Raw genomic sequence first — 14718 nt, forward strand, 5'->3', positions numbered from 1 at the left:
AAAAAAAAGTCAATGAAGATAAAGTCTCTAAAAAAGATAAAGTTAATTATATAAATGTATATATAGAAGTAACTTATGAGATGAATATGGGTTGATTATTATCTAATACAGGTCAGCAAAGACCGACTCAGAAACAACTGTAAAAAAAAATTACTGCTTTCTCATGATTATCCATTAAAAAAGGAAAAATTAAATTAAAAATTGCTATTTTAACCACCAAAATCCAAATTAACCTTTTTTTTTTTTAACTTACATGGCCTTGAGTAAAGTAAAATAGCAGTAAAAATATGGTAGCTACTTGTTTGGAGATCTGATTTTATGGAACAAAATTATCTTTATTTTGTTACCATTTGACTCGTTCATAGATTAAATTAATTTGTCACAAATGGAAAAACACTATACTTTACTTATAAGTTATATTTCATTTACTATATATATAGTAATTCTGTAACTTTATTTCTTCCAATCCTTTCTCCTGGAAAAAAAAAATATATGATTAAATAGATAGGGTTTGTTCATTATATATATAGCTATCTATCTTTTAATTAATTAAAAGGAAAAAGACAAAAAAAAAAAATATAACTCAGTAGAAGAAAAATGGCAGGAGGAGGATTTACAGATTCAGTAGACCCTAAAAGGGCTCAATTATATGAGTATAGGATAACTGGCTATTTCATATTTGCTTGCATTGTTGCGGCTTCTGGCGGTTCGCTGTTCGGGTATGATCTCGGAGTTTCAGGTACTTTTTGCTAAATACACTAGTAGATTCTCGTATTTTCGAGATATATGTTACGTTGTTCATGATTTAATTGATCGGAGTAATGGAATATAGTTACGCAAAGTTACTTCGTATAGTGGTTTTAGTCTAATGGATGAGACTTTCTACAATGGTCCTGGATCAATTGATTCTCGTGTTTTCGAAATATATGTTACGTTGTTCAATGTGTAATTGATCAGTAATGTAAAATAGTTATGCATAGTTACTTCGTATAGGGGTTCTAGTCTAATAGACGGACTTTCTACAATGGTCCCGGATCAATTCTAGGATTTTTCGTGATAGACTCAACTAATTATGAAAGAAAAACATGCATATTAATGGTGAAATTGGTATTAAAAAAAATAAAAACACTCATATTTTTCTTTTTTATTGGTCGGGTCTGACCGTTCAATGTAGAATTGTTTATGGGTATGTTGGCTAACCAAACCGTTCAAGTGAAAAATAGACATAAATATTGTTGGTACGGTTGATATTTTAAAAAAAATTATGTGTTTTTTTTTATTTGTTGGGTTCATATGAACTGAATTATATGTATATATGAACACTAAATAATAGAGTTGTCTTCGCTAAATAAAAGAGACATGCATATATCACTTTAAGAAACACTAATATGTATATATGTTTTAGCGACTGAGCATTATAATAAAAATGAACAAAAATCTCCTTAAAGTTACAGCTTTTTGAGGATTAAGCATCACAGACGGAAATGTCGTTCAGATTCCATCTAATATAAAATCTGAAAAAATTATGTATACTCTTTAGTTACAGACTGAAATTTTACATTTACTGACAAAATATTTCATTGGTAATTATATTTATTTTTTATTTCTACCTAAATCGGGAGGTAAATGGATCCTCCGTTACAAATCCACCATTATATGTGTTTATTTTTCATTGGTTAGAAACATAGAGATTGAAAACTTAAACATGTTTATTTTTCATTACTCAAGTCCGCATAAACTGGAAACATTTAGAATTTGTTATGATTTTTGTTACATTCTTGGTTCGGGTTTCAGGTGGTGTGACTTCAATGGATGATTTCTTGATAAAATTCTTTCCGGATGTGTATGAGAAGAAGCATGCACATCTTCATGAGACAAATTATTGTAAATATGATAACCAAATGCTCACGCTCTTCACATCTTCCCTCTACTTTGCGGCCCTCATTTTCACCTTCGCTGCCTCGTATGTTACAAGAACTATGGGCCGGAAAATTACCATCCTCGTCGGAGCCGGGAGCTTTTTTATAGGGGCACTCTTCAATGCTTTTGCCCAGAACATTGCTATGTTGATCGTCGGCCGAGTTTTTCTTGGTGGAGGTATTGGCTTCGGCAACCAGGTAAGCACGATTTCTTTACTATATAAATTGGACACTGACTCAATTTCATACCCCAACTTCCTTGCAAAATCAATTGAAATTGATATAAATTTGATGCTTTAAATTATATACTTGCACAAGTCGTTTTTACTTAATTTGACGAAAAAATGCAAATTCTGATACGTGTAAAAATAATACGACATCTAAAGTTTAGGTAACAATTTTGATGTCCAATTCGACATCTAAAGTCAAATCAATCCAAAATAATACGTGTTCGTATATGACACAGCACTTCCTCCTGCTAACAACTATCATTTTAGACTAATTTGATCAACAATACTGAGACCGAAACTTGATTTTGGGACGAAATTGATCCTTAATTCAATAACCTTAATTGTTCTATATAATGTGGGTGCAGGCAGTTCCTTTGTATCTGTCAGAAATGGCTCCAGCAAAAATTAGAGGTAGAGTGAACCAGATGTTTCAGCTAGCAACCTGTATAGGAATCTTAGTAGCAAATTTCATAAACTTTGGAACAGAAAAGCTTCATCCATGGGGATGGAGATTATCTCTAGGTTTAGCCACTCTTCCAGCAACTATAATGTTTGTTGGAGGATGTTTCCTTCCAGAAACACCCAACAGTTTAATAGAAAGAGGCAAGGTAGAACAAGGAAGAAAAGTACTAGAGAAAATAAGAGGAACACAACAAGTAGATGCAGAATTTGATGATCTTGTTGAAGCAAGTAATGCAGCAAAAGCCATTAAAAATCCTTTTCAGAATCTTCTTCTAAGAAAGAACAGACCTCAATTGGTGATTGGAGCAATTGCAATCCCTGCATTCCAGCAGCTCACCGGAAATAACTCCATCCTATTTTATGCTCCCGTCATATTTCAGACCATGGGGTTCAGCAACAATGCATCTTTGTTTTCATCTGTCATAACCAATGCAGCTCTTGTTATAGGTGTGCTGGTTTCCATGGCATTTGTCGACAGATGGGGAAGACGAAAATTCTTCATCGAATCTGGGATTGAGATGTTCATAATCATGGTAACTGCATTGCTTGATTATATATTTATGCCTGCAGTTTCTCGGTTTTTCGCATCTGTAACTAAAGTGGATTTTTTTGTTTTCAGGTAGCAGTAGGCATAACTCTGTCAATTGAATTTGGGGGTGGAAAACCAATCGCAAAAGGGGCTGCCGTTTTCCTTGTAATCTTCATTTGCTTGTTTGTGTTTGCTTTCGGACGGTCTTGGGGTCCCCTTGGCTGGCTAGTTCCTAGCGAGATCTTTCCACTGGAAACGAGATCAGCAGGCCAAAGTCTTGTGGTCTTTGTTAATATGCTCGTCACTGCAATTGTAGCACAGTGCTTCCTCGTATCACTTTGTGAACTTCGATACGGGATTTTCTTGCTTTTTGCTGCTTTCATTTTTGTCATGACTGTCTTCGTCTACTTCTTCTTGCCTGAAACAAAGCAAGTCCCAATTGAGGAGATCCATCTTCTCTGGGAAAACCACTGGTTTTGGAGCAAAATAGTCGGAACCGGCAATGCTGGCCGAGAAGGAACAGTCTGAAAAAGACTCATCTCAAGTGTTGATTTCTTCGTTTTGCTTGAATTGCTGTATTATTTATTTCAACACATGCTGTGAATATAGTTCAGTAGTGCATTGTCATGAATGATATGCTGAAATTCTTCCCATTTCAGATGATTGTATACCGCACTGAAAAAATAATGAAAACGAGGTACTTTGTCATCATGCGACAGATAATAATAACAGTAGAGTGTGGATAATAGGATAAGTCGAACAAGTTGATTATACTGGAATCTAATATGTGCAGGACATGTACAAGTCAGTCTTATGCTAGTAGTTTAGCGAGTTCATCTAGTTTTAAGCTTCCCTGCGGTGCCAAATCCGTGTATCTTCCCCTAGATTTCTTTCTTCCCTCTTCAGAACTCCTCTTCTCACTTTTGGGTGCCTGGGAAACAGACGTAACTTCGACTTCTAGAATCTTATCGTCTTGCTCCTCACTCTTTTGAATAGATATCTTCCTGGGCCGGTGTCTGAAAACGGGACTAGGTGGAGCAGATTGTGCAAAGGCAACTGCTCTTTGATAAACAGTATCAGCATCCAAACTTGCATCGACCAAGACAACTGCACTCCCGTTATCGACAGCTTCTTTCCACAACCTGAGAAGTTCATCCTCATAAGGCACACTCGATTCCGCTGGTTTACAGAGATCATGTGAACCTTCTAAAGAATCATCAAGCATCTCCATGCACAGGCTCGCAACATCTGTTGTGATGTCAGATCCTTGGGACTCAGGCACTGGCAATTCATTGTTGAGAATTGCTTCATTACCGACTACAGCGTTCACAACTCCAGATTCGTTAACAGTATAACTGTCCGTATTTTCTGTTGTGCGATTGTTTTCACTTATCTCTATACTAGCATCTGTGACTGCAGAGAGCCCATCTGTTTGTGTTGCTTGCTCTCCAGAACCAACAAGCGTTGTGATCGTATTTGGCTCACTGTGAACACTCTCGAGTGAGACCATTTCAAATGCTTGGTCTTTGAGAGAAGGTGGAACAGCCACAGCAGTTGCACCAATAGCATTAGATCCCTCGGCTTCCTCACAATCATTTTCGGGTTTTAGGAAGGATGACTTCCACTCCTTTCCCCTCCATATGAGTATGTGCTCATCTTCAAATGAAATGAGCACACATGGGACAAGGTCCTGCAATGTCAAGAATCAGACACTGTATATCATAATTTTTAACATTATAACTTGATAACATATACTAAGAAACAAAAACTTAACAAACCCTGAGTTTCGCGCCAATTTTCTTGTAGTCGCTCCCATTAATCCCATGACAATTTATCCTGACCAATTCACATACATCAAATGCTTCCCTAACATGCCTTACTAGATTAGAATATACACCATTTTTTGCTGCAACATAGACAAAACACCTGATCATCAGTTTGCTCATGGATATTATGATCGTTTTCTATTCTCAATCTTCAAATCAACTGAAAAGAATAGCAACATGAAATCTACCTAATTTGCATATTGGAATTAGTTTCCGGCCCTTCTTGCGCATTTCAATAGCTTCTTCTAGTGTTAGACCCTCTGGAATCCTGTTAATCAGCCTCGGATACACAGGTGTAACAGGCTTCCACAGCATCAGAGGATAGCATGGGCGAGTTTTGTAGTTGTAGTTTCGGCCTCGAAAAATGTAGATGACTCCTGCCTTCCTGTAAATGATCTTTCCACCAGTTTTTTCCTGACATGATATCGAGCACAAATCAAATTATAAGGCCAGACAAAGCACGTCTTCATGAAAGAGTCAGCAGAATAGCATCCCACCACTCTAAATGTGTACTATAACTTCATTCTGGATTAAACGCTCATGTTAGTCCCAGAACAATATTACGTTGCATAAAGTAGGATCTGTTTTAGTTGAATCTGCCAATATCAATTAACAAAAGAAACAAGAAGCCAAAGACTCAATTATACAGTAGGAGGATCCGCACCTCCAATTGCTGACACACATTGTCCATGTCTACTGTGCATACTCCTTTGCATTTGATTTTGCAAACTCTCTTCCGCTTCCATAGAGCATGAATATTATCCAACATATTGTGTGTGAAACCATCTCTACCTGAAAAAAGAAGAGATAGCACTCAACAAATTCCAAAGACTCATCTTTGAACAAAGGCAATATCTTTGAGAAGTAGTTCCTCCCAATTCCCAAATTTTACTACCAAGAAAAGACAAGGACTTGAGTTGCCAACTGATCTACCAGATTAAACAATCTTATCTGCCTTAGATTCCAATTCTCACCAAAGCAAAAGTAACGGAAAATTGACCTGGAAGAAATGAAAATGAACCTTACCCATATTCAGCTGGCGCCTCGTCTTCAAGCATCCTTCAATCAAAACCTTAATCTCCTCCTTCGTTAACGGCTCCCCCAGAATTTCCTCCCTCTTGTACACATACCTCGGACCTGAACCAGGAAGAAACGGCCCCGGTGACTGAACCGGCTTCACACCTTTCTTATCAGGCGGAGGTAATCTGAATGAGTCAAACTCCTGCAACTTTTTCTTACTGGCTGGTAGCGGAGCACGGCCAGTCCACGGCCTGGACATAGTGGTGGGGCCGAAAGGGGAAAACGGCGGCTCCCTCAATTTCACTGGCTTCACCTTAGGCGTTTCAGTGTAGCTGTACTTGAACTCAAACGGCGCACCTTCGACGACAAAAGAGAGACCATCATCGGAAAGTTTGAGCTCTGCATTTCTATCGATTGGTCTCTCTTTAGGCGGGAGTGTTTTGACAATTTTCGAGATTCTTCGAAATGCCGGGTGGGTAATTCGGGTCTCAGGTTTTGAATATTTGGATCTTTTGCCAGGGATTGATGGCCTTGAAGGAGAGGACGGCGTACCTATGGATTTGAAACCAGAAGTTCTCACATTCTCCGTGGCTGGGTTGTAATTATCAGCGATATTGTTGGCGGAATCGAAGCGGCGGTGACGACGGATGTCGTCTTCGATTTCTTTCTGAGTTCGCCGGCGTTCATTGAATTCTCTGGCGTTGGCGTTGTTCCACCGCGCAAACCGAACCTCCGAGGGCAGGCGCCGGTGGGGTTCGGGTTGGTTCTGAGTTGGACTCGGATTCACAGGTGGTGCAGAAATTGGAAACGGAATTGGAAATAATTTTAGCGCCATATCCAAAAAAATGAGATAGTATGGTTGCACTGAAGGAAGGAGCCCTAACAGACTGAAAGCACATCAGACTATCATTTTTTGAGGGGGAAGTCAAAAAACGACATCGTTCTACCGCTGTAGAGTGACTAATGTGTCATTGGAGGGGGTAGATTATATTGATATTCAAAAAATCTACTTAACTTTATATTTTCAAATAAATTATTTTCTTGTTTTTTTCCTTAAAAAAAATTCTTCTTATTCAATAAAATTATTCAATTTTCATAATTAGGATGCTAGAATAATAACTCTCGACTTTTACTTATAATATAATAGTAATATAACAATACTATATAGGAATATATTTGGGACCGGACTATTTGTATAACAATTGAGAGATTATTACTAAATAGAATTTGGTATAATAAAATTTCTGAACACGTAAAATTTTAAATTTTTATCATAGACATGCATGGTTTATATATAATGTCTAACAATAGACATTAATGGAACAAATTAAATATTTAGAATTTCAATTTAGACTTTAGGTTTGCAATATATAGATAATTGAAAGGGTTTTATGAGAAAAATGTAAACATCAATGAGAATACTAAATATTTATAATTTCAAGTTGTAGTTTGTGTTTCCAACTCATAGATAATTTCAATAGTTTTTTTAAAAATACTTTATAATTTAGTTTGAATTCTTTAAATATATATATATATATATATATATATATATATATATATATATATGAGAGAGGACACTTTGTTATGTGACAACACTCAAAACTACGCCGTTTTGAGTATAAAAATTAAATAAAACAAGGAATGTTGCCGATGGAATTCAAACCCAAACATTTCCACCCACACTCCATGCTACTTATCACTAAACCAAGTGTTTTTCTTGTACATTATATCGCGCGCTGCTTAATATACTACTGTCCTTGTATCTTCTATTGTTTAATATTTGATGTATACACTTATTAATATCGATTAAATTTGCATAATAATGAATTATTAATAGAAAAAAAGAAATGTGCATAACAATGAATTATTAATAGAAAAAGAAAAGAAATGTGCATAATAATGAATTATCAATAGAAAAAAAAAGAAATGTGCATAATAATGAATTATTAATAGAAAAAAAAAGTGCATAATAATGAATTATTAATAGAAAAATAAATCCAAGAACATGCTCAAATTTCTTATTTATTTAATTCCTCTATATTTTGTAATTTATGTTTTAAAATGTTAAGGACGATGTTCTAAATATTGTTACATACGTTCTAAACTTTATAATTTGTGTTCTAAAAATTAAATATAATGTTTTAAAAAAATCAGTAAATATATGGACCATTTTTGCATTTGTTCTATAATATAATTTATAACTCATATTCTAAATAACATAACTTATGTTCTAAAGTTTATAGTTTGTGTTCTAAAAATTAAATATAATGTTCTAAAAAAATCAGTAGATATTTGGATTATTTTTGCATTTGTTCTATAATATAATTTATAACTCATGTTCGAAAAAACATAATGTATGTTCTAAAAAACATAACATATGTTCTAAAAAATATGTCGTATATTCTAAACTTCATAGTTCGTGTTTTAAAAGTTAAAATATATGTTCTAACATATGTTTTAAAAAATATATTTTCTTATATAAATAGAATATTAATATGAAATTTTATTAAAATATATAATATATTTTTATTTAGAAAATATTATATGGATCATTTTTGCATTTGTTCTATAATATAATTTATAACTCATATTATAAATAACATAACGTATGTTCTAAAAAACATAACATACGTTCTAAAGTTTATAGTTTGTGTTCTAAAAATTAAGTATAATGTTCTAAAAAAATCAGTAGATATTTGGATCATTTTTGCATTTGTTCTATAATATAATTTATAACTTGTGTTCGAAAAAACATAACGCATGTTCTAAAAAACTTAACGTATGTTCTAAAAAATATGTCGTATGTTCTAAATTTCATAGTTCGTGTTTTAAAAGTTAAAATATATGTTCTAACGTATGTTTTAAAAAATATATTTTCTTATATAAATAAAATATTAATATGAAATTTTATTAAAAAATATAGTATTGGATTTTTTTTAGCATCAGATGCACTTAATAATATATAAATAAGAATTGTATAATAAACAAATTAAAGCAAGCGTATTTTTATTAAAAAAAAATGTAGTATTAGACTTTTTTTAGCATCAGAGGCACTTAATAATATATAAATAAAAGAATTGTATAATAAATAAACTGAAGCAAGTGTATTTTTATTTAAAAAATATAGTATTGAATTTTTTTAGCATCAGAGGCACTTAATAAGATATAAATAAAGGAATTATATAATAAACAAACTAAAGTAAGTGGCTCAGCGGTAGATGGCGCTCGCGTTTCACTCCTCCTATACCACAGTCCCAGGTTTGAATCCCTTTTCATCTTGTTCTCACATAACAAAATGTCCTCACCTAATGGAGGGTTCACTTGATCCCTCTCATATATATTATTACTATATAGAGGCATAGTTTCTAAAGGTGGAACTTGAAAAGTGTATAAAAAATAGCATTTGGGGGGTTATTCCTATTTATGACTGGTCCAAGTTGGGACCGAGTTTTTTTTATAACAAAATAGAGGTTATTCCTACATAGAGTATTCCTATATATAGGTTTTACTGTATATATATTTTTATTTATTCATTTAATCTAGTTATTGAAAATTGATACACAATAGTTAAAAGATTGTCATTTTTATTTTTGAATGTCCCGTGACAAGTGACACTCATATCATATATGCAAAGTGTTAGTTGGACGAACATAGCACTTGAAGATTAGTCGGATTTATATTGTTTTTATTTTTTTATATAAATATAATTAAAATATGTATTACACTAACTAAAATAATTTAATATAAAACGAATTATCCATCATATTCTTATTTCACCTACGATCAAAAACTATGATTTATCACAATCATCGAATGTTCCCATAAAAAACATATATATTTATAATATATATCTTTAAAAACGTATAAAAATAACAATATAATTAAAACAACTATAAAATAATATCTATAAAAAATGTAATTAACCAAAAACAATAAATACCTTTTAAATAATAATAATTAAAAGTTAATTATAATAAAATCAAAATCAAAATCAAAGTAATAATGATTTTTTACCACCATTTAGGTGGCTTCAAGGTGGCTCATACTTAGCCACAAATTCCCACCCCTAACTCCGTGAAAGGATGAAAATGCCCTTTCATTGATTTTGATAGAAAAAGTCTCTTTTTTTTTACCTTCCCGACACACGGGCGTGTGGCAATCACGCCTCACCGTGTGGTCGGGCGTGTAGCTATCATGCTCGACCACACGGTGTGGCGTGTGGCCATCACGTCCGACCACATGGTGAGGCGTGATAGCCACACGCACGACCTCACAGTGGGGCATAATAGGCACATGTCCGCGTGTCGGGAAAGCAAAAAAAATTAGTCTGCTATTCAATTAAACCCATAAATACCTGTTACGTGTTCAAACTACACCATTTTAATTAAAACCTGTAAATAACATACAATTTTAATTAAAACTCGTAATAATAATATAAGTTAATCAATAAATATTAACTAAAATTAACAAAATAAATTAGCAAAAAAAAATTTAGTTAAACAAAATAAAATTTACAACAACTAAACTTAAACAAATTAAATTTACAATATAAAAATTTAGTTAAACTAAATTAAAAATAACAAAAATTTAATTAAATTCAACTAAATTAAAAAAAAAATTGCACATACGCCACACAGACGTATGAGTATCACACCGTCACCATTGTGAGGGCGTATGAACATCACGCCGCACCACAGGTGACGACGTATGAATATCACGCCGTTACCTGTGGTGAGGCGTGAGGCTATCACGCCTTCACCTGTGGTGCGGCGTGATGTTCATACGCCGCACCAGAGGTGACGACGTGATCTCCACACGCACCATGTTCCGATTCCGATTTCGAATAACAGCAAAATCTGATGCAAAAAATGTCCAAAAAACATCAAAATCAAACGGAAATACGTATCATAGGTCCCTTTCCTTTACCGATCCATATCTTTATTGATAAATTAGCCTGGATTAGATTAAAAAGAGTTTAGGTTGTTTGAGAGAATTTGAAAATTCTAAAAATTATTTAAAGGGTATTTCGGTCTTTTGACAAGGCTAGAGATGGGAATTTGAACCTGGTATAGTAATTCACTTTTTTAATTTAAGGATCTAAATAGTTCAGATGATTTTTTTTAACACTCGTCATTAGTAAATATAAGTTATTTTTTGGTTTAAATTACATCATTGATCATTTGAATTTATATGATTATATTAAAATTGTCATTCAATTCTAAATAAAATCAATTAACTTGAACATTCCAATTATTTGAATTGTTAAAAACATCCAAATGATGTCGCTTATGGTTAAAATAAAATAAAAAAAGAAAAAAGAAAATTGTTGACTTTTCATTGAAAGAAAGCCAGAGTTAAGAAGAGAGAGAAAATACCAGACAGAGTGAAGCAGCTGACTGTCTGAAGCCATTATCAATTCTCCAAAAGTGTAAAAAGGATCGAAATGCTTCTTCTTACAGGTACTAATTACAGTTTTTTGAGCTGAAGAAGAAACATAATAAGAACACCAAAACCTTTTCAGTTTTTTAGGAATGTTTGATTTGCGGTTCGCAAGTGAAGTAAGTAAACTGTAGTATATAGATCGCACTTCAATTCAACTCATATATTTGAAAGATTTATTATTTTCATGAGATGGATTTCACTTCACTATTCCAGAAACTATTTCTACTTGAAATTCGGAGGTTGCTGATGATTATCACCATAGCTATTATAATAGCTCTGCTAATCAGCAATTCCACTATCTCTCGTAGTTTTAGATCAAACCCTAATTTCAATCTGTCTACTATTGTACCAATTGGTTCTTATTCCTCTTCCATGGATGATCAAATTGGGGATGAAATTGAAACTAAAGAACTAATTAGGGATCCAACACTTGGTAATAAGAGTTTGATAATCGGATATGGTGTGAGCAAAGATGCCAATTTTACTTTTCCCCGAGCAATAGCCGGAGAACATGGAGGAGTTCGAGATAGAGATAGAGAAAACATTGATGTTGAATCAACAAGTTCTAATTCATCCTTGGCTGCCAATGTAACAAAAATTGCAAAATTGAACGATAATAGGCGAAATCAAAGTGTTTCCTCGTTGAAGAGGCCGGAGAGGCAACCATTTTCGATGTCTCAGATGAATTTGCTGTTGGTACAAAGCCATGGTTCATCTGATTATGTGGTAAGAGTTACCACATTGTTTTGATTATGATGATGTTGATATACATGATATCTGACATCAAGTTTTTATGATTGTCATTTGGTAATAGAGGCCGCGGTGGTCTTCTGCTCGTGATGCCGCGCTTTTGTCTGCGAAATTGAAGATAGAGAATGCTCCTATTGTAAGAAACTATCCTGGACTTCATGGTTCTGCTTTTCGAAATCTTTCGAGGTTTAAAAGGTATACCTATTTGAGTATTCCTACTTGAGCTTTTTCATATTGACTTGTTTTGTATCTGTGCCTGGTAGCTGAATGTCTGTTTTGTATTCACGGTAGCATTTGCCTTGTCGGACATCGAAGAATTTAGCATATCGGGACCTGAATTATACAATGTTTATTACAACCAGTGATGAATTTGTGCATAATTGTTATATGTTGCTAGTAGAGAACAATGTGTGTGTGTGCATATTCCAGCTATATCTTTTCATGTTTAATCTGTTCGAGGTTGATTATGCATCCCTTAAGTCGTATTGTTTCGTGATTTTGTACTCGTGCACTAGTCAGTGTCAAACGAGTTAAGTATCCTGCTGAAAAAGACATTATTTCTGTCCTATTGGGTCTTGACTGATTGATTGATGGGTAATATGATTACTGAGCTAAAGTTAACTTTGCAGGAGTTACGAGTTAATGGAACGCGTGTTGAGAATTTATATATACAAGGAAGGCGAAAAGCCGATATTTCATCAGTCTAAGATGAGGGGAATATATGCATCAGAAGGATGGTTTATGAAACTGTTAGAGGGAAACAAAAAATTTGTAGTTAAGGACCCTAGAAAAGCTCACTTATTCTACTTGCCATTTAGTCCACAAATGTTAAGAACCGTGCTATTCGGGCAAAAGATTCATAGTCAGAAAGACCTCGAAAGTTATTTGAAGAACTATGTCGATTTAGTTTCGCAAAAGTATAGTTTCTGGAACAGAACAGGCGGAGCAGATCACTTTCTCGTCGGTTGTCATGATTGGGTATGTTTTCCAATCCCATGCATCATTCTATTTCATTGCAATTCATTCGGTGTCGTTTGGATTTCAGGCCGCTCGAATCACAAGGCAGCATATGAAGAATTGCATCAGAGTTCTATGCAATGCCAATGTTGCTAAAGGGTTTCAAATAGGGAAGGATAGTTCTCTTCCCGTTACATACATACGTTCGGCGGAGAACCCTGTGAAAGACCTCGGTGGAAGACCGCCTTCAGAAAGGTCGATCCTAGCCTTCTTTGCAGGAGGTATGCACGGTTATTTACGACCCATCCTGCTGCAACATTGGGAAAACAAAGAACCGGACATGAAAATAGTCGGTCCAATGCCTCGTGATATAGAAGGGAAAAGATTATATAGAGAGTACATGAAGAGTAGCAAATACTGCATATGTGCAAGGGGCTACGAAGTTCACACTCCTCGCATAGTTGAGGCCATTTCGTATGACTGTGTGCCAGTGATCATATCGGATAACTACGTGCCTCCATTTTTCGAGGTGTTGAACTGGGAGGCGTTTGCGGTGTTTGTGAAAGAGAGAGATATTCCGAATTTGAGAAACATTCTGCTGTCAATCCTGGAAGAAAAGTACATTGAAATGCAGTCAAGTGTTAAGATGGTGCAAAAGCATTTTCTTTGGCATAAAATTCCTGTAAAGTATGATCTGTTTCATATGATACTTCACTCTGTTTGGTACAATAGAATCTTTCAGATGCAAAGCTGATTATCATCTAATAAGTTTCTGAATTTCTGCTAACCATAGACGGGAGGCTGCCGAGCTAACCATAAACAGCTGCGGTAAATCTGGGATGCATCGGTTAGTTATGTGATTTAATAAGAAAGTTAGCCATGAAAATCAAATTCGGTTAAAAGTACATTCAACAACATTAACTTGTTTATCTCTATCCTAGCGATTGGAACTCCGCGACCTTCTAGAATCCGGTCTTCGCCTCTCCGGCCAAGGTGAGAAAGGGGAGATGAAGACTGCATTGGACCTTTGTAAGAAGTGTTTTCTCCTAGGCTTGGTAAGATTACAAGGGGGTGACCATTTTTTACACGATCATAGATTTACAAAAATAACCCGACTAACACAAAAGTTATTTTTCTAACATGTATATTATATAGGGTTAATTTTTTTTTTTTTAAAAAAAAAACGATTTGGTTTCATGAATTTGCAATCTGTACCTGTGGGTTTTTTCGTCCTAAAGATAACCTTGTTGTTTACTTTGTTAGTATAATCAAGATCAAGGCAAAAGGCCTAATGATGTCGGGTTTGCTAACGCGACAGGAGCACTTTTGTCGGGAAAAAAAAGATTTTTCAAAAGTCAGGATTCATTTTTTCTCTCTTTCTTCTCTCTTCTCTCTTGCTCATTCTTCTTCTCATTTCTCATTCTTTCTCTCGCTTTCTTTAAGATTATGAGACATATTTATGGTTTAGAAATTTTACCAGAAGAAACTTCGTGACCAAATAATCGAAGCACCCTAAATTCATAGTTGTATCGTCAACATCAATGACTGATGAATTTCTCGCCCAGCAGATTCTATCTTCTTCT

General features: G+C 34.4%; 3 protein-coding genes across 3 annotated transcripts; 2 read left to right on the top strand and 1 right to left on the bottom strand.

The window, feature by feature from the left end:
- Positions 1-577: 577 nt before the first annotated feature.
- LOC136203887 (sugar transport protein 14-like) lies at positions 578-3668 on the top strand. Its single transcript, XM_065995103.1, has 4 exons — positions 578-739; positions 1795-2117; positions 2515-3144; positions 3231-3668. Exons 1-4 carry the CDS (start codon positions 598-600, stop codon positions 3666-3668), a joined length of 1533 nt encoding a protein of 510 aa, XP_065851175.1. The 5' UTR covers positions 578-597.
- Positions 2632-6927, bottom strand: LOC136202755 (CRS2-associated factor 1, chloroplastic). The gene is made up of 5 exons (XM_065993599.1): positions 5993-6927; positions 5631-5758; positions 5155-5380; positions 4919-5046; positions 2632-4830 (listed from the first exon to the last, which is right to left on the bottom strand). The coding sequence occupies exons 1-5, from the start codon at positions 6819-6821 to the stop codon at positions 3952-3954; spliced, it is 2190 nt and encodes a 729-aa protein (XP_065849671.1). The 5' UTR covers positions 6822-6927; the 3' UTR covers positions 2632-3951.
- Positions 6928-11313: 4386 nt separating this feature from the next.
- Positions 11314-13954, top strand: LOC136204188 (probable glycosyltransferase At3g07620). Its single transcript, XM_065995385.1, has 4 exons — positions 11314-12154; positions 12243-12373; positions 12808-13156; positions 13224-13954. The coding sequence occupies exons 1-4, from the start codon at positions 11618-11620 to the stop codon at positions 13887-13889; spliced, it is 1683 nt and encodes a 560-aa protein (XP_065851457.1). The 5' UTR covers positions 11314-11617; the 3' UTR covers positions 13890-13954.
- Positions 13955-14718: the final 764 nt, after the last annotated feature.

The sequence above is a fragment of the Euphorbia lathyris genome, chromosome 8, assembly GCF_963576675.1.
Source record: "Euphorbia lathyris chromosome 8, ddEupLath1.1, whole genome shotgun sequence".
NCBI classification, from domain to species: domain Eukaryota; kingdom Viridiplantae; phylum Streptophyta; class Magnoliopsida; order Malpighiales; family Euphorbiaceae; genus Euphorbia; species Euphorbia lathyris.